This window comes from Schistocerca serialis, chromosome 7 (genome assembly GCF_023864345.2).
Source record: "Schistocerca serialis cubense isolate TAMUIC-IGC-003099 chromosome 7, iqSchSeri2.2, whole genome shotgun sequence".
NCBI lineage: Eukaryota > Metazoa > Arthropoda > Insecta > Orthoptera > Acrididae > Schistocerca > Schistocerca serialis.
In genome coordinates, this window is record NC_064644.1 from 22,209,653 (window position 1) to 22,230,137 (window position 20,485).

Genomic DNA, 20,485 nt, shown 5'->3' on the forward strand with positions numbered 1-20,485 from the left:
AAAACCTTCTTTTTTACACTTAAATTTATATCTGAAGTTAAAAAATTTTCCACTGTCAGGAATGCTTTTCTGGCTACTGTCAGTCTGCTTTTTACGAGGTAAGACAATAACCTAATAACACTGTGAAAAAAAATGTTGCTTACCATTTTAGTCAAGTTTAGTGTTGTCTCCTTCAAAGTAGTTCCTTACTGATTGCACATACTTTTTCCAGCGCTTCTGCCATTGATGGTAACATTTCTGGAACTCATCTTCTGTAATATCCTCCAAGACCCTCGTCACAGCTTTTTGGACATCTTGGGTTGTATGAAAATGGTGTCCCTGGACCACCGTTTTGACTCTTGGAAATTGGAAAATGTCGCATGGAGTGATACCTGACGAATCAGGTGGCTGTGGTAGTACTGAAATTTGTTTTGAGGTAAAAATTGCTGTACTGACAGAGCAGTATGGGATGGCGCATTATCATGATGCAGAATCCAATTATCAGCAATGTTGGCACAGACACGAATAACTCTTTTACGAAGTCTTCTAAAATTTCTTTGTAGTAATATTGGTTAATTGTGTGTCCACTCATTATGAACAATTCCCTTGGAATCAAAGAACCACACAAGCATGCATTTCACATTTGACTTTGACATGCAAGCTTTATTTGGTCTGGGTGATCCCTTTGAGCACCATTGCGAACTTGTGCTCTTGACATAACCTCCTCTCGAAAAGCCTTCTGATCTTACCATAAGTTGTCGTCGCGTTTTCACCCAATTTAATCCAAAAAGAAATGGCATACCATTGCGCAATATTATGTGGTTCCATTTGCGTGACAAGAGACACAAACATGTGTTAACTTATTTCAGCACAACTCATGACTAAACAGTTTAATCGATGTGCCGCTTGGACTAGAAGCAGCTTATAGACCAAGGTCAAAGATATTGTGCCTACGCAAGCCTGTAGGGTTGCCACACCTTACAAAGAACAATCTCATTACTTTATTGTCACACCTCGTGTATCCTCTCTACTTCAGCCATCATCAGTTATTTTTCTGTCCAAATAGCAAGATTCATCTACTAGTTCTAGTTTGTCATTTCCTAATTAATTCTCTCAGCACTGATTTCACTTGATTAATTTCCACTATACTTGTTTTACTTTTGCCTATGTTCTTCTCATGACCTCCTTTCAAGGTAACATCCAATCAATTCAAGTTCCCTGCCGGTAGTACAGTTTCATTGGTTCTTATTCCTTCACAATTAACTCAATGTACAGATTGATGAAAAAAAAAACAATGATAGGCTACAACCCTATATCACTCATTTCTCAACTACTGCTTTCATTTCGTGTTGTTCAACTATTATAATTGCAATATGATTTCCCTACAAATTGCTGAATACGTCTGACTCACTGAATTTTATCCCTGATAGTTTCAGAATAAATGAGCTTAGACCAGAAGGCCTTTTCAAAAGTTCTGTCTAAATCTACAAATGCAGTAAGCGTAGGTTTGCCTATCTTCTAAGGTAAACTGTAGGCTGGAGACTACATCATGAGTTTTTACATTTCTCCAGAAACAAAACTAATCCTCTCTTGAAGTTGACTCCTCCCAGTCTTTCCATTCCTCTCCAAATAATTTGTGTAAGTAATCCAAAACTATGACTGTTAAAATTGATGGTTCAGGAATATGCACATTTGATAGCACCTGCACTCTATGGAAATGGTATTACTACATTCTTTTTTTAAGTTGGAAATATTTCGCCTTTCTTAAATATCTTGAATAGCAGGTGGAATAGTTTTGTCATGGTTTGTTCTACAAATGATCTCAGTAATTCTGAGGGAATGTCAAGTACTCCAGGACATCTTGTTTCGACTTAACTGTCCAATGTTCTACCAAATTCTTGTAGCAATATCAAATATTTAATTTCGTCCTCACATGCTTCCCTTTCCATTTCTACAATATCTGTTTCTACAACATCTATCTGTCGAAATTGGTGGTAGTCGCAGGGAGCAATGTGTGGAGATTATGGTGAGTATTAATTGATAGGTTTTGTACTTAGGGTCAAGCGTTGTCACGCTGCAAAATCACCTTCTCATGTCTATCGCCTTATTGTGGAAGTTTGTCTTTCAGTGCTCGGCTCAAAAGCATCGACTGCTTTCGATAACAGTCACCAGCAATTGTTTCCGTGAATTTCAGTAGCGTCGAAAACCTTCTCTCTTCAAGCGCCATGCCAGTTTTTGACATCAAAATCCTGAAGTGTTGAAACCATTCTCTGTACGTTCTTTCACTAATAGGTGACTCACCATAGGTGTCACCCAGTATTTTTTGAGCCTCAGCCGCAGATATCTTGATGTTGAAGCAAAAAACTAAAACCTCCGACAAATGACAAGAACTGGGCTCGTAATTTGACATATTACGTCAAGAATAGCTTTATGATGCAATCACGAATCGACTAATATTTTGATGGCGTTACGTTTAGAAATTTCTTCGCTTACTGTATGACACTTACGACCCACCACCTGCACCACCATTTGCCACTACTGCCATCTATTCCAAAACGGTGGAAGCAAAGTTGTAGACCTGGTGTTACGTAACCCATACGAAAGCTTACAGTGTACCCGAGCCTCTTTCAAGTACACAGCCACCATTTGCGATTCTTAGATCGAGTGATTAAATCGTGCCCCGTGAGCAGAGAGTACTCACGTTGGCGAAGTCGAACAGGTGCTCAGCGACGAGGTCGGCGAAGTCCCTCCTGGTGAGGTTGTCGGCGGCGATGGCGGGCCAGAGGCGGCGTTCCAGCAGGAAGTGTCGCAGCAGGCAGAGCGCGCCCTCGCCCGCCGCCTCGCCCACCATGAGCGCCGCCCCCGCCGCCCCCGCGCCACCACCCATCCAGCGGCGCACCGCGCGCAGCGGCTCGGCGCTGAACAGCTCCCCGTCCAGCACCGGCCGCCAGCGACGCCCAGAGGCCTGCGCCGCCGCCGTCAGCGCCTCTAGCGGCGCCTGACGCAGGCACGACACCGCCTGCAACCACAGCAGCGCAGCTCACTGACGACATGCCGGACAGTTCGCCATATGCCAGAGAAAGCTAGTAGTAGTAGTAGTAGCTTTATTCATCCGTAGATCTCTTTTACAAGAATATTACCGCAGTCTAACATAACAGTCGCGACATTTCGCCTCGATTTTGTTGCCTACCGCGCCACAAGCGGCCAGTAATTTAAACAGTGAGTTCTGCGCCTTCGTGAAAGCGAATAGTGGTTGTTTAATTTGATTTCTACAACGGTTTGTACAAGCGAGAGCTTTTGTAGCGCAATAAATTGCACCAACAACAGGAAGAAGACACCACAGCCGTCTTTTTTTAGGTTTCCTAAGGATCCTGAGATGTATATACTATCATGATACTAAACTGTATCGTCAGGATTCACTTACAAACTACATGTGGATTAATGATTAATGTTTCGTTTTGGGAGCAGAAAATGGCTAGTTAATAGCAGACGAGAAGACCTTATGAAAAAAGACCCAGTTTACCTGTATAATAATATTAGGTTTGTACAAAAGAAAATATTGCTTTGATTGCTTCACTTGCGAATGGGACGAGGTTCCTTTAAACTTCAGATTACGATCGGATCGATTGGTACACCCATAAACAACGCAAGCTGGTATTTTTGATGAAACAATTACTTCTCCACAGGGCCGCTGGGAGCGGCACGCCTAGGGGGCGGCAAATTCAGCCAAATCGCTTTGATCGGATTCGTTTCAATGTCTCCATATCTGCGTCACACAATTATTTAAGCCTCTCCTAAGAGTGCATTGAATATCTGACTGCTGGAATGAAAATACGAAACCTCTGTATGTTGGAACCACATTAACAACGGCAGGTATTCTTACTTGCGAAGGAACATCCCCAATGGAGATATTACTCTTACTAAGCAGAACCCGGCCTCCAGACACCTGTTCCAGTACAGGGAACTCCGTGGCTTCCCGGCAGGTGCATTTGGACTGACGAAACTCCGCCCTCCATTCACTTGTTCCGAGCCGTTAGCGTGATACAGAAAGCCGCACATTGTTCGTTGATTGTTTACTGCAACTTCTGAGTGCTATCAGCGCACATTATTTTTAGTTTTATAAAATATAGGCGGAGAAAAAAGCGTCCATATGGTGGGTACGGTTTTCTGTTTTAATTGTATTAATTTCTAATACTTAATATTCTCGGTTTTAGCACGTTAATTGCTGACAGCAGTGTCTATACAGAACTTTGAACCCTCGATCGAACGTAACGTTGTCCCAAAGTGGCCGCAATTCACAGAATGGTTCAAATGGCTCTGAGCACTATTGGACTTAACATATGAGATCATCAGTCCCCTAGAACTTAGAACTACTTAAACCTAACTAACGTAAGGACATCTCACACATCCACGCCCGAGGCAGGATTCGAACCTGCGACCGTAGCAGTCGCGCGGTTCCAGACTGAAGCGCCTAGAACCGCTCGGCCACATCGGCCGGCTCCGTAATTCACCTTTGACATTAAAAATTAAATATTCGCTGTAGTTTATAACATTTGTGGAGCGATCAGTTAGGCTAATTTACTCTAATTTCCTTTCCTATTGCCTTTTCGGAGTGGTAATATTTTTATTAGTAACGCCACTTAGAAAACGTCATTTGTACCCAGTAAGTAACTGTACGAATGAAGGACTTTTAAGCAATAGTAGCACAGTTAATTCTCAAAATAATGTAGGTAACTTTATCTCCTTTTAAAGGAGGAGGACGTAATTTTGTGTCAATACGCATTTGATTCTTGTGGTAAACTGACTTGATTAAATTTTGTCAGTAATGTAATCATGATTTCTAACTTTCTGATTTCTAATCTATCACAAAAAGGTTCGTACATAAGCTCAACTGTCTTGACAAATTTTGACGCTCTGTAGGATCAGTTCAATGCCTCCGCCCATACAGCTACATATGTTTCGTAAATTTCATTCGTTGTGTCACTGATACATGACCTGCTACTTTCTCATATTACACTGTCTGACACAAACGAGTTTTTGATGTCATTGGCCTACGTCATTAATATCAGAATGAATATCCAAAACGAGTTCTTCTCCGTTTTATTTACATACCAACACGCGTTGCAAAAGAATTGACATAATTTTAGTGCGATTTCCGGCCCCCAATCGAGGAGAAATGACGTAATTTTACTGCGATTTATGACTTTCATTCGAAGACAAATACCGTAATTTTCGTACGATATTTACCGTGTGACACAGCACAGTAGCATATGTTCACCAGCCGCGACTGACTATAACCTCGTAATGCATCAGCGCATTCAAAGGAGACAGTTAACAACAGAGAAACATTACGTCGCACCTTTTCCCTGGTTGCTTATCACCTCCAGTATATCACCGATATTCTCATTGTTAAACCCAACCGTATATGTAGGCAGCGTCAGCCAAAAACGAATCCTCGTTTTCCAACTAATTGGCTATACTATTTACTAATGTTAAAACATTACAGTAAGTACATTCCGTATTGCATTAACATATATAAGATTGGTTTCGTATTTAGACAGATTGATTCACTCCGCCTTACTGGCTTTGTTGCCAATTGTAACCTAAATTAATAAACTCTTATAAAAGTTAAAGAGACACTGCATAGCGTTATCGACCACGTTCTGCATTCAACAGCCACTGACACGCCGGGAAAATAACGAGTGTGTCAGAAGTGGAAGGAAATATATATACACTCTAAAATGCCTACAGTAACACAAAATAAAATATTATAGAACAGAAGAGTGAGCGTTTCATCTGTTTGTAAATTTGTTCAACCAAGTACCAACAAAATATTTCATTAGTTTCACCCAAAAATCGTTTCAGGGACCACAGAAAAGAAACAAATAACCTTCTGGGGCTCAGTTTCATAATCAGAAACGAGAGAAACAAAGGCAAAAAGAAAAACTGGCAGGTTCTATTACGAAATTTTTGACCAAATCTGTAATCGTCGGACAGGAAGCTCTTGCCTCTGCCACGTGCTCGACGTCTGGGTCTGAAACTACGGAAGCAAGTGAAGACATGACAAGACATGTTGCGCTCCTGCTCTTCCTGGTGGTCTCAACGAAACATTGACACGTGTGATGTTTCTGCTGAAGAATCTTCAGGCAGTACAGCAGCAGTTTGTGAGGGTTTGACTCTTAGCGGAACTCTTAATATTAATAGTAATCTTGTTAATATTTTAATTAAATGTGATCGTGTTTAAGTACATAATCATAGTTATCCAATTAACGATGAGGGAAGAAAGTTTGCTGACTGCGAAAAAGTTAAAAAGAGACTGGCTTCCTTACTCTTTATCAAAGGATTCAGTGTATTGTTTCTGTTGTGAAATGTTTGGTAAAAGTGTAAGTAGTGTGATTGAATTCTCAGATTGGCAGCATTTATCATTGACTTTGAAAAGACACGAAACAAGTGATACCCACAATGAAAATTTGAAGTCATTGGTACAATTGAATAATATGTCACAGAAAAAGAACACTGTAAATAAGATGCAACTGAGACAAACAGACAAGGGAACAAAGCGCTGATGTGATGTACTAGAAAAGATTATTACTGTTGTTAACTTCTTGTCGCGACAATGTCTGACTTCTCACGCTTCTTCCAAGAAAATATGTGAACATGATAACGGAAATTTTTTAAAAGCATTAGAGACGCTGGCATCTTTTGATTCAGTTATACGGGAACATATTCGCAGAATTGAATCAAACTCTGACCCAAGTATGGCCCACTATTTAGATCACATTCAAAACGAAATTATTGATTAACTAGGCACAATGATAAAAAACATATTTTGAAGAAAGTAAGAGATTCTAAACATGTTTCCATCATATTAGACTGCACATCAGATGCAAGCCACACAGAACAAATAACAGGAATATTTAGGCATGTTTATCTAAACCACACAGACAAGAAAGTAGAGGTATGTGAACATTTCATTGGTTTCTGCCCGATTATCGGTTCAATTGGCGAGAGAGAGTCTATTAAATTTCGTTTTGAATTTATTTTCTTAATTGAACCTGGACATTCAAAACTTGCGTGGGCACGGTTATGATAATGCCTCTAACATGCGTGGAAAAAACAACGAACTGCAGAAAACAATTTTGGATATCAATAAGCGTGCATTTTACGTTCCATGCTCGGCTCATAGCTTGAACTTAGTGATAAATGGCACAGCAAAATTTCTCACGAGATCATCAATTTCCTCACCATTATTCAAGAAATTTACGTCTTCTTTTCAGCATCGACAATTAGGTGGTCAGTCATTTGTAAACATTTACCAGAGCTAAAGCTAAAATCCTTTAGTGCTACGAGATGGTCTAGCAGAATTGAAGCAACAAAGCCATTACGGTTCTACACAGAAAACGTATTTGATGCTCTGTTGGAAATATCAGAAGCCTCTTCTAGTTGGGATTACACCAACAGTCTCAAAGCAAAGTCACTTGATTTAAAAATTCAAAATTATAAATTCATTTGTTCTGTTGTAATTTGGCAAGATGTTTTGAGCGAAATTAATTCTTTAAGTACAATGATGCAAAACCCGACGGTTAATATTTGCATATGAAACTTACAGGCCATTCCAGAAATGAAACCGATTCCAGAAATGAACCCGACATTGACGGTACTGATTTTAAGGTTTCATTTCCTAGAAAATCAGTCTTTTGGTCCATATAACATTCTTCAATATCTTTTCAAAAATGATTTAATATCAACGTTTCCCAACACAGCAATAGAACTAAGAATCACCAGTCACAGTTGTATCCGGTGAATGATAATTTTCGAAATTAAAAATTATAAAAAATTGTCTAAGATCAGTAATGCATCAACAGAGGCTTACAAATTTGGCTATTATTTCAATAGAACACGAGATCTTAGTTTAGGCACTAAACAAACAATAGAAGATTTCGCAGTTATGAAAGCAAGAAAAGTTCAATTTGTATGAGTATATGTAAGTGTCGAAGAAACTTCCACTCAAGTCAGCAAACAAGCTAGAATTAAAGTATTCTTCGATTTGCTAACAGTGATTTTCATTTATATGTAATAGCTAATGAATTAGTATGTAAATGGATTTTCTTTTTGTAAAAATTATTATTAAAGAAATTCTATACCATGAAAATGTTGTGGGGAAGGCTAACCAAAGACTGTGCTTTATTGGCAGGACACTTGGAAAATGTAACAGATCTACTAAGGAGACTGCCTGCACTACGCTTGTCCGTCCTCTTTTAGAATACTGCTGCGCGGTGTGGGATCCTTACCAGATAGGACTGACGGAGTACATCGAAAAAGTTCAAAGACGGGCATTATCGCGAAATATGGGAGAGAGTGTCACAGAAACGATACAGGATTTTGGCTGGACATCATTAGAAGAAAGGCGTTTTTCGTAGCGACGGAATCTTCTCACGAAATTCCAATCACCAACTTTCTCCTCCCGAATGCGAAAATATTTTGTTGACACCGACCTATATACGGAGAAACGATCACCACTACAAAATAAGGGATATCAGAGCTCGTACAGAAAGATATAGGTGTTCGTTCTTTCTGCACGCTATACGATATTGGAATAACAGAGAATTGTGAAGGTGGTTCGATGAACCATCTGCCAGGCACTTAAATGTGAATTGCAGAGTATTCATGTAGATGTAGATGAAGAAAACGCCGATGAAAAGTCTTTAATACGAGTGTAAAAAAAAAGCTTTGTATGGGGGGGGGGGGCAGCAAATCTGGTTTGCACGCGGGCGCTATGGGGGCAAGCAGCGGGCCTGCTTCTCCACACATACAGGGTTGTGATATGTACGAGAGTTCTCGTACGCATTGTGATATGTACGAGAATTCTCGTACGCATACGAGAATTTCGTCATTTGTACAATGTACGAGGCAAAAGTGAATATCGTACACGAACATACGAGTATTTTGCGTAAAACTTTTTTTTTTTTTTTTAGCGTTTAATCCGATTGATAACTGGAGTCGTTACAGACGACTTACTCTACCCTATCCTATCCTAACTTAGTCTACAGACATCACAGAGACATACATGCCCACGGGGGAACCCGAACCTTAGTAGTTACGGGCTCGTGGCTCATGACACCACACCAAATCGTGTGGCTATGGAGGTGGGTCCAAATTTTTTACCAAATATAAATTATACACATTTGTTTGGGAAATAATCAATTCATCTGTTATATTTTAAAAATGATTAGAAACTGTTACGAATCCATGCAGTCTCTGTCAATCAACAAATTTCAGGCAGGAGAGAAAGCGCCAAACTACCGACATGACAAAACGATTAAAGTCGAGAATGAGGCTTAGTTCAAAGCCTGGCCCTGAAAAATAAATTAAATAAGCTAACAATAACGAATCACTTTGCTTTGCATGACATATTTCACTCAGTTAGAATTGTTAAGTTTCAGAAATAGAGCGGCCAACGACTCTCAAAGCACTAAATGGAACTTTAATCGAATATTATTGGAAAGCAATTAACAGTAGACACCTAATTACCCTACAATACTGTGGAATTGTTAAGAACAAACGAAAGACATTTCATCAGATGGTATTGTTTCGTCTTCAACAAACGATACTCTTAACAATGCGTATTTCGCGTATAGTCATTACGAGTACGTTTAGCTGAATTCATTTACTGTGTAGTTTCTTTTTGTAAGTGTTTCGGGTTACTGTGTGTTACTGTGAGTGGAGAAATGGGAAGTGACAGTGAATATGAAAACAAGCACGAAACTTTCGTGCACGCCGGAGAAAAAACGTCTAAAAAGAGGTGAAATCTCGAAGACAGAACGGCCTGTCCATCGAGAACAAAAATTTCGTGATGAGTGGCTACATATGCCAGGTTTACGTAATTGGCTGGTGCGCGATGGTGATCCGCCCAGGGCGCGATGCAGATATTGCAATACCAGCATGGTTTCCGAAATCCAGAATATTAAAAACCATTCCAGAAGTAAGAAGCACCTTAACATGTTGCAGTCTGCTACCGTGCGACAGCCTTCAGTTGCTCAATTTGTCACAAACGCACAACCAGTTAAGAGGAAGGTTGCTAAAGCTGAAATCAAATTGTCAGCATTCTTAGAACTTAATGTGGCATTTTTAGCTGTCGGCCATTTATCCGGTTTGTTAAAAGATATTTTTCCAGACTCGGATATTGCTTGGGCAATGACTCTTAAACGGCACAAAGCACGTGCCATTGTTTCTAATGTTATTGGGACGTCACACAAAGAAGTGTTGGCGAAAAAACTACAACACGCCAAATTTAGCATAACGACGGACGAGTCCACCGATATCGGAACTGTGAAAAATTCCTGCGCGGCGATCCGCTTTTATGACAAAGATTCAGGTGAGTAATAATAAGAGCTATTTTTTGAAATAATAACCAAATTAATTCTAAAATAAATTTTCCTGTTAAGTTACCACTTTGTATCACTTCTCCTTTTACAGGTTGGTTAGGTTAGGTTAGTGTTTTTTAACGTCCCGTCGACAACGAGGTCATTAGAGACGGAGCACAAGCTAGTGTTAGGGAAGGATGGGGAAGGAAATCGGCCGTGCCCTTTCAAAGGAACCATCCCGGCAATTTCCTGAAACGATTTGGGGAAATCACGGAAAACATAAATCAGGATGGCTGGAGACGGGATTGAACTGTCGTCCTCCCGAATGCGAGTCCAATGTGCTAACCACTGCGCCACCTCGGCTCGGTTTTTACAGGTTGTATTGAAAGTAAGTTTTGGGAGCTATATAAAGTTTATGAAGATGGAGACTTAAACGTTGAGAAAGCTTCTACTACAGAAAATCTCTACAATGGTGTAAAAACGTTTCAACAGCATAACATTCCATTTGCCAATATTATTGGCTTTGGAGCAGATGGTTGCAATACTACGATGGGAGATCGTAATTCTGTAGCAAGCAGATTCTGAGATAGCTGACCGGGAATTTTTGTAATGAAGTGTGTTTGTCATTCGGTGGATATATGCGCAAGCGAGGCGTGCAAGAACCTTCCAAGAGCTTGTGAGGACCTCGCGAGGAATATTTATGGTTTTTTCAAACTCAGTGCGAAGAGGCAGGCAGAGTTCAAGGAATTTCAGGTATTGTAGCATTTTATATCTCATAGACTTTATTTTACGTCCGATCGTGTGGAAATAGGCTAAACATTATGTTTTATTCCAGGTATTTTTAAACTTGGAACCACACAAATTACTACACGTTGGCTGTCAATGATCGCGATTGTTAGGACAGTGCTGGAAAACTGGGATGCTGTAATGCTGTTTTTTAACCAAAAATGGCTTTCTGAGCGAGTTCTAAGTGCTGAACAAGTTTTTAACTGTTTACATGTCTCCTTTGCAAAAATGTATTATATGTTCTTAGAGTGGATTCTACCAAAATTTACTACTTTCAACGAGTATTTCCAGTGTAGAGCAGTAGTAATTGTTGACCTTCATGACAAGATTAGAGCTCTCTATACAGAAATACTTCTGTATTTCATGAAACGCACTTATGTCATGGGAAAAAATCTCAGTGATGTTGACCCAAAAAATGCAGCTCATCATCTGGAAGATTCAAAACTGTATTTGGGTGGGAAAATTCTGAAAAACGTTGCCACACCAGAGATAAAGAATCACCCACATCTTATCAAGGATTTTTGTCATCGATGCAGGAACTTTCTTGTGGTGAGTACACCTCGTTTGTCTGAAATCATACATAATTTGTGTTTCATTGTTTTCTATACATTTGTGTGTTTATGTGTGGCATACCTAATGAGAGCTATTAATTCTCAAATATTACAGACAGCTTCGTGCCAGATCAAATTAAGGTATGATATGGAAGATAAAGTGCTGTCCAAACTAGAGGCACTCAAACGTACAAATGCCCTGACACAAAGTTTCCGAGATACAACACCTTCACTCATGCCTTTAATGGAACCCGTTGCCACGTACAATTCCTCCCTCAGATCTCGATTTAGCACAAACTACAGATGACCAGTGGAGGCGTTTCCCTCTGGTTTTGGCTTGTCCCCCAGACACACTACAAAAGGAACAATCACCGGATAAAATGTGGAATATATTAAATAACGAATCTGAAGAATTTAAGGAATTGAGCGCTTTCGCTCTCTCAATTTTGAGTTTACCTCATTCAAATGCAGACTGCGAAAGAGTTTTTTTCTAAGGTATGTAAAGTAATGAAGCTAATAACTAGTTAATAATATGATTTCATACTTGTCAGGTTATTGAAGTTTCATGTTCAACTTCAGGTAAACCTTATGAAAACCAAAATTAGGATCAGACTCCAAACCAGTACACTGAATGGAGCACTTTTTGCCTGTGAATGCATTAAAGAACGACCAGGAAACAACGGGACATGTGTAACGTTTGAGCCAACACACGAAATGTACAAGAAAATGACGTCGGACACACTTTATAAAACGAAACAGGAAGAAGAAGATGTAGACATCGAATTATATATATATATACTGGTAAGAAATACACAATATATATATATATACACTACGAATAAAATATTTTCAAAACGTACGAGAATTTTTACTATAATACGAAAATTTAATGAGGTTGGTACGAGAATCGCGCTGTCTGGATTTCACAACCCTGCCACACAATCAAAGCACGCAACACTGTCGAAACGGGACACAAGGAAGTACACTGCGGTGAACTATGGAGGTATGAACACGCTGAATCTGATATTTTGGGCTACTTAAGATAGCGGTCATCGGCTTCAAGTTTGTGACGTGATCACACATCCCTTCTTTTTTTGCCTCAATGGATCTATTGCTGTATATCAGTGGCTGTACTACGTAAGCGTATTGTAGTACAGCTGCCTATCCCGCATTCCCATATTGATAATCGCCTCTCTGGCTAACGCAGAACGCTACTGTATAAAAGTTGTGAGCTTAGCTTCCGTGGTGTGTGTGTCATGCAATGTCGTTACCGCGGTTGCAGAACGCAATTTACAGTAATTTGGTCAAAGTAATTAAAATTCTTGTCACGGAAGTTGTGTATTTCTTACCAGTATTGACGGATCAATATTGGTATCTATATGAGAATGATAATTCTGAAATCGTACATCGTGAATCAGAACAACAATCAATCACGTCGTGACCGTTACGGAACATTTAACGTGTTGTGAACAATATCACGAGCATAGATCCTTTTCGTTCAGATGTAGTGCCGCTAAATCATCAAACAGCGTGATCGGTCACGCGTACGCTCGTAAAAATAATCTGTTACGCCACTAGAGCTGATTAATACCAACTACAAGAACTATGCCACTAGTCTAAACCTGCAACAGAATGTTTGAGCAGTGGACTGAATGTGTTTGTGCTCCAGGCATTTGAACTAAGTGATTAATGTGTCAACAATAGACTTTGGTACACTTCAACTGACTACGTGGCGGAATGATTACATCGATCATTTGATACATAAGTGTGAACAGTGTAACCCGAAATTTAATGTGTTTGATAATCACAACATATTTGTATATTGTCAAATAATCTTGTAACTCATTGTCTGAATGCATCCTGCAACCTGTTAAATGATAAACATTACAGAATTCCTCTTTCAGCTGGCAGTGGCAGAAGCAAGGAGGCAGCCACTGTGGGGAATCCAGGCACTTAAGGTGTATGCACGTGGTCGTTAAATATCTACCCCTTGTCCCTGGGTTTACGTGACTTCTGCCAGTTCAGAAATGGTTCAACTGGCTCTAAGCACTATGGGACTTAACATCTGAGGTCATCAGTACCCTAGACTTAAAACTACTTAACCTAACTAACCTAAGGACAACACACACATCCATGCCCGAGGCAGGATTCGAAACTGCGACCGCATCAGGAGCGCGGTTCCGGACCGAAAAGCCTTGAACCGCTCGGCCACAACGGCCGGCACTTCTGCCAGTATTCGAAGTTAGAAATACCAGTTACTTTAGTTATTTAATCCCCCAGGCATGTTACAATTTAGTCTAGCATGTCAAGTGTGGTCGCGTACGTTTTCTCACCAGCATCAAAACTGCACGTATTGAGAGCTATTTGCTGTGCAGTTTGGTACCTGGACGGTGAAAGTGAGTGTATGAGGGATCATCCGCCTTACGAAAAATATCTAAATGTATTAATAAATTATAGCACAAGAAGTAACAATAGACTTTATTGATGACCAAAGCAAAATTCATTGTGGATGTTCTTGAGGCAAAAGTCGTATTATAAATTCTCCACATTCCCGAGAACAAAGAAAAGGAAACGTGTCATCTAAACATTTCAAAATATCTACATTTATCTGTTCATGAAAATATGTATTCACAAACACGTCAAACAATATTTAGAAGTTAGAAAAAAAGCTCCTTTTCCCCAAGTGGTTCGAGTATCAATTAAAATTATTACGAAACGTCGCTCACAGCATTTATTAATAAGGTATAAAACAACAATTTGGGAATACTTTACTTAAAACTGAAATTCTGCGTGTACAGAACGTGAAAAGCAGTTTTTTTCTGTTACCTGCTTAAAAGCAAACAACAAAAAACCATTGAAGATACTGCAACTTCAGCGAAACAAATCTGGGTAAAAAAGAAGAAAAATTGTGTTTGCTCAAGGCAGAACATACGCAAAAACAAGCATAATCCTGTGTCGTGGGTCAAAGCGAGGCTGACAACTCTCGTTTAATAAAGCAGAGGATTAATCTGGGTCCACCAATAAAGGGTTCCGATTAAATTCGCTTAATTTCTCTTTGCTACACATTGCCAAGAGTGTGAATTCCGGCCCCAATAGCGAGTCTGATTTTGTGCGATAAGGGAGGCCCGAATATGAGCTGGAAGAATCAACAAGCATGACCAGTAAAATACAAAGGGAGCTAGCGAAAAATGCTCCTGTTGGAGCACAAAACGGCGAATATGATTCTGTTTAAAAGGCTCTGACAAGAAAGTGGGGAACCAGCTGCCTTAATCCTCATTCCGACTTTCTCACCTAAAATTTTGGCACGCAAACATATTTGCTCTATTTTGTGCTGAAAGACAGTGAGAGTGGAAGAGAGAGGAGACAGTGCCAGTAGGTGAGAAAGGGAGATGAGACAGTGATGTTGGGAGAGAGAAAGTCGCAGTGAAAGAGAGGTGGATGAAAACCAAGCGCCAAAGAAACTGGTACAGGTATGCGTATTCAAATACGGAGATATGTAAACAGGCAGAATACGGCGCTGCAGTCGGCAACGCCTGTATAAGACAACAAGTGTCTTGCGCATTTGTAAGATGGGTTACTGCTGCTACAATGGCAGGTTATGAAGTTTTACGTGAGTTTGAACGAGGTGCCATACTCGGCGCACGAGCGATGAGACACAGCATCTCCGAGGTAGCGATGAAGCGGGGAGTTTCCCGTACCACCGTTTCACGTGTGTACAGTTAATATTAGGAATCCAGTAAAACATCAAACCTCCGATTTCGCTGCGGCCAGAAAGAGGTCCTGCAAGAACGGGGCCAACGACGACTGAAGAGAATCGTTCAACGTGACAGGAGTTCTACCCATCCGCTAATTACTGCAGATTTCAATGCTGGGCCATCAACAAGTGTCAGCGTGCGAACCATTCAACGAAACATCATCGATATGGGCTGTCGGAGCCGAAGGAACAATCGTGTACCCTTGATGACAGCACGACACAAAGCTTCACGCCTCGCCTGGACCCGTCAACGCTGACGTTGGACTGTTGATGACTGGAAACATGTTGCCTGGTCGGACGAGTCTCGTTTCAAATGGTATCGAGCGGATGGACGTGTACCAGTATGGAGACAATCTCATGAAGCCATGGGCCCAGCATATCAGCAGGGGACTGTGCATGCTGGTGGAGCGTCTGTAATGGTATGGGGCGTTTGCAGGTGGAATGATACGGGGCCCCTGATACGTCTAGGTACGACTCTGACAAGTGATACGTACGTAAGCATCCTGTCTGAGCACTTGCATCCATTCATGTCCATTATGCATTCCGACGGATTTGGGCAAATTCAGCAGGACAATGCGACGTCGCACACGTCCAGAACTGCTACAAATTGGGTCGAGAAACACTCCTGCTGGCCACCAAACTCCCCAGACATGAACGTCACTGAGCATATCTGGGATGCCTTGCAGCGTGCTTTCAGAAGAGATCTCCACCACCTGGTAGTCTTACGGATCTATGGACAGCCCTGCAGGATTCATGGTATCAGTTTCCTCCAGCACCAGTCCGTGTCACGTGTAAGAGTTTCTTTGTCTACCGACACGTTTGCTCTGGCCATTAATAAACTTAATCACTTATGCTTCTTAAATTCCGATTGTATCATTGCTAGGTCCTTAATTCCGATAGTATATACTCTGACTTCACGAATAGTACCTCATAACGCCACTTTCACACTGGGCTAAATGAATTGGTGTCTTGCTGATGTTCCGAGGAGGAAGAGGAGATTAGTGTTTAATGTGCGCCGGCCGGAGTGGCCGAGCGGTTCTAGGCGCTACAGTCTGGAACCGCGCGACCGCTACGATCGCAGGTTCGAATCCTGCCTCGGGCATGGATGTGTGTGATGTCCTTGGGTTAGTTAAGTTTAAGTAGTTCTAAGTGCTAGGGGACTGATGACCTCAGAAGTTAAGTACCATAGTGCTCAGAGCCATTTGAACAATTTTGTTTAACGTGCCTTCGACAAAAAGGTCGTAAGAGACGGAGCTCAAGCTCGGATTAGGGGAGGATGGGGAAGGAAATCGGCTGTGCCCTTTCGAAGGAACCATCCACGCATTCGCCTTAAGCCATTTAGGTGAATCATGGGAAACCTAAATCAGGATAGTCGAACACGGATTTGAACTGTCGTCCTCCCGAACTGTCGACGTTCCGCTTCCGGCGTGATCCCTACTCCATATGATGACGACTTCACCTGGCGAGCTTTTCTATCCCCTTGACGTCCATAGTTGGAGTTACGAAATGGAAATGGAAATGAGCGTTTGGCGTCATTGGCCGGGAGGCCCCTCGCGGGGCAGGTCCGGCCGCCATATCGCAGGTCTTATTACAGTCGGCGCCACATTGGGCGACCTGCACGCCGGATGGGGATGAAATGATGATGAACACAACACAACACCCAGTCCCTGAGCGGAGAAAATCTCCGACCCAGCCGGGAATCGAACCCGGGCCCAGAGGACGGCAATCCGTCACGCTGACCACTCAGCTACTGGGGCGGACGGAGTTACGAACAATAGCGGTCGACTTTAGGCCTGTTCTGCGCACCTACGTCACGCATTCGCCGCCAGTCAATGAGCGTTCAGCAGTCTCTTGAGCGCCTGCTCTGAATGCCGTAGCTAATGCGAGCATTAAACGTGATAGTAGCGAATTGTTTAGTGAATTGTTTCATTTATTGCGAGCTGTCATTGCTGATGGTGGTGGTAAGTGATAAATTCTGCATAAGCAAGCGAGAGACATAATTTGCAGGATAAACGCTTCCGTCAAGCGGAAGGCACTGTAATGCATATGTGCATTCCCTTCACTTGTTTGAGCCAAGTATTATGTATATTCATGCGATCGGGAATGCTCAGTAGCAGCCAGGCTACATGTACATTTAACAATTAAGCGTCAGCAAGGAGCATTAGTGATGAAGTCATAGGAGGCAATGTTGTGCAGCCTTAGTAAGAACAGGATACGACTATTCGGGAGTTGGACCTTACGATCTGAGACAGTGTTCCGAGACAAACTTCCGTCACAATGTCCGCAAACGTGACGTCAGATCCGCCTATCAACAGCGATCTGAACGGCCATTGTATGTAGGAAACGAGAGAAGTGTCGTCATTGGGTGAGAGAGAAAGGTGGGGGGGGGGGGGGGGTCCCTCTTGTCCTTCGGGAAGACAGGGAGAGTTAGGCGCGAGGAGCCACTCAAAGCGCACAGTCGAAAACCGGGGCGGCTCTAAAAGAACGGTCGCGTGTGCATATTTCAGATGTTAAATAAGATATAAAGTGAAGTTATTAGTTATCAGAACGCCACGTGTCGTGGGCAGTGTCTCTCATTATGTAAAGTCAGAAAACTGTGTTAATGTGTGTAAAGGGTCGAATAACGGCGTAGTCCAGAGCCGCCATATTGCAGATGCTGATTCTGTGACGTGCGTGACTAAGCAATTTCTGTATTAAAACTAGTATAGTTGAAACGTTGTTGACAATTAACAACTGGCAGCCCTAAACACTCCACTTCAGCAGGATCACCACCTACATGAAACCTGGCGACCGAGCGCTACTACTGTGCTACGAGGGACTTACCGAAGCAGCGAGACACCAGGTTAGTGATACCGCCCAGAGAAGCACTTCCTTCTCGCTACAATGCCAATGAGGGCGTTGTTGCACGCGCATGCGCATACTGCAACTGTCGCTCGTAACCGGCAACAATGCCATTCTCGTCAGTGCCTCGACACGAGCGAACCGACACCATTCGTGGATCGGACTACAGTGTGAATTGGCCTTAACTGCACTTTTTCTCCAATTCAGAAAAGAAAGGGAAATAATGAACGTGTGAAGTGGGTTCTTTTGAGATTGTTGTTCTTGTTGTGGTCTTCAGTCCTGAGACAGGTTTGATGTAGCTCTCCACGCTACACTATCCTGTGCAAGTTTCTTCATCTCCCAGTACTTACTGCATCTGAATCTGCTTAGTGTATTCATCTCTTGGTCTCCCTCTACGATTTTTACCCTCCACACTGCCCTCCAATGCTAAATTTGTCATTCCACGATGCTTCAGGACATGTCCTACCAACCGACCCCTTCTTCTAGTCAAATTGTGCCACAAACTCCTCTTCTCCCCAATTCTATTCAATACCTCCTCATTAGTTATGTGATCTACCCATCTACTCTTCAGCGTTCTTCTGTAGCACCACATTTTGAAAGCTTCTATTCTCTTCTTGTCTAAACTATTTGCCGTCCATGTTTCACTTCCATACATGCCTACACTCCATACAAATACTTTCAGAAACGACTTCCTGACACTTAAATCTATACCCGATGTTAAGAAATTTCTCTTCTTCAGAAACGCTTTCCTTGCCATTGCCAGCCTACATTTTATATCTTCTCTACTTCAACCATCATCAGTTATTTTGCTCCCCAAATACCAAAACTCCTTTACAACTTTAAGTGTCTCATTTTCCTAATATAAATCCCTCAGCATCACCCGACTTAATTCGACTGCGTTCCATTATCCTCGTTTTGCTTTTCTTGATGTTCATCTTATACCCTCCTTTCAAGACACTGTCCATTTCGTTCAACTGCTCTTCCAAGACCTTTGCTGTCTCTGACAGAATTACAATGTCATCGGCGAACCTCAAAGTTTTTATTTCTTCTCCATGCATTTTAATACTTACTCCAAATTTTTCTTTTGTTTCCTTTAGTGCTTGCTCAGTATACAGATTGAATAACATCGTTGAGAGGCTACAACCCTGTCTCACTCCCTTCCCAACCACTGCTTCCCTTTCATGCCCCTTCGACTCTTATAACTGCCATCTGCTTTCTGTACAAATTGTAAATAGCCTTTCGCTCCCTGTATTTTACCCCTGCCACCTTTAGAATTTGAAAGAGAGTATTCCAGTCAACATTGTCAAAAGCTTTCTCTAAGTCTACAAATGCTAGAAATGTAGGTTTGCCTTTCCTTAATCTATTTTCTAAGATAAGTCCTAGGGTCAGTATTGCCTCACGTGTTGCAATATTTCTGCCGAATCCAAACTGATCTTCGCCGAGGTCGGCTTCTACCAGTTTTTCCATTCGTCTGTAAAGAATTCGCGATAGTATTTTGCAGCTGTGACTTATTAAACTGATAGTTCGGTAATTTTCACATCTGTCAACACCTGCTTTCTTTGGGATTGGAATTATTATATTCTTCTTGAAGTCTGAGGGTATTTCGCCTGTCTCATACACCTTGCTCACCAGATGGTAGAGTTTTGTCAGGACTGGCTCTCCCAAGGCCGGCAGTAGTTCTAATGGAATGTTGTCTACCGTTTGAGATAGTAAGCCGGCTCAAATTAGAAACAGTGAGCTGGGCATTGCGGCGAGGCCGCGTGTTTACCTTGGTGGCCGGGCCGGAGCAGCCGAGCCTGCTGGCCAGCGCGGCGGTGGCGTTGGCGGGGTCTGCCTCGATGTGGTACCAGGCGGAGGCGACGCCGCTCTGCAGCACGAAGCGCAGCGCCAGCGGGGGTTCCCCGGCGGCGGGCGCCGTCAGCAGCAGCGACGCCAGCGCCGCCCCCTCGGCGCGGCCGGCCAGCGTCACCCTGGCGGGGTCGCCGCCCACCGCGGGGGCGTTGCGGCGCACCCAGCGCAGCGCCTCCAGCACGTCCAGCGCCCCCCAGTTGCCCGCCGCCGCCGAGCTGCCCGTGCTCAGGAAGCCCAGCACGCCTGCCGACCGAACTCTGCTGCTTCAGGCCGCCGCGTGGGTTTTGTAAAGGGAGTCATTTACATACAAATCTATTTCCTGCGTCAGTCTTTCATTTATGAGTTTATACGACTGCAAC

At 42.3% G+C, this 20,485-nt stretch overlaps 1 protein-coding gene across 1 annotated transcript in view; it reads right to left on the reverse strand.

Annotated features, from left to right (window-relative positions):
• LOC126412581 (cholinesterase 1-like) overlaps positions 1–20,485 on the reverse strand; it is a 266,699-nt gene that overhangs the window by 13,751 nt on the left and 232,463 nt on the right. The window contains exons 4-5 of the mRNA XM_050082232.1: positions 20,044–20,369; positions 2,681–2,998 (exon numbers count right to left, since the gene is read on the reverse strand). Of these exons, the coding sequence (XP_049938189.1) occupies positions 2,681–2,998; positions 20,044–20,369 (644 nt within the window). The remainder of the gene's footprint in view (positions 1–2,680; positions 2,999–20,043; positions 20,370–20,485) is intronic.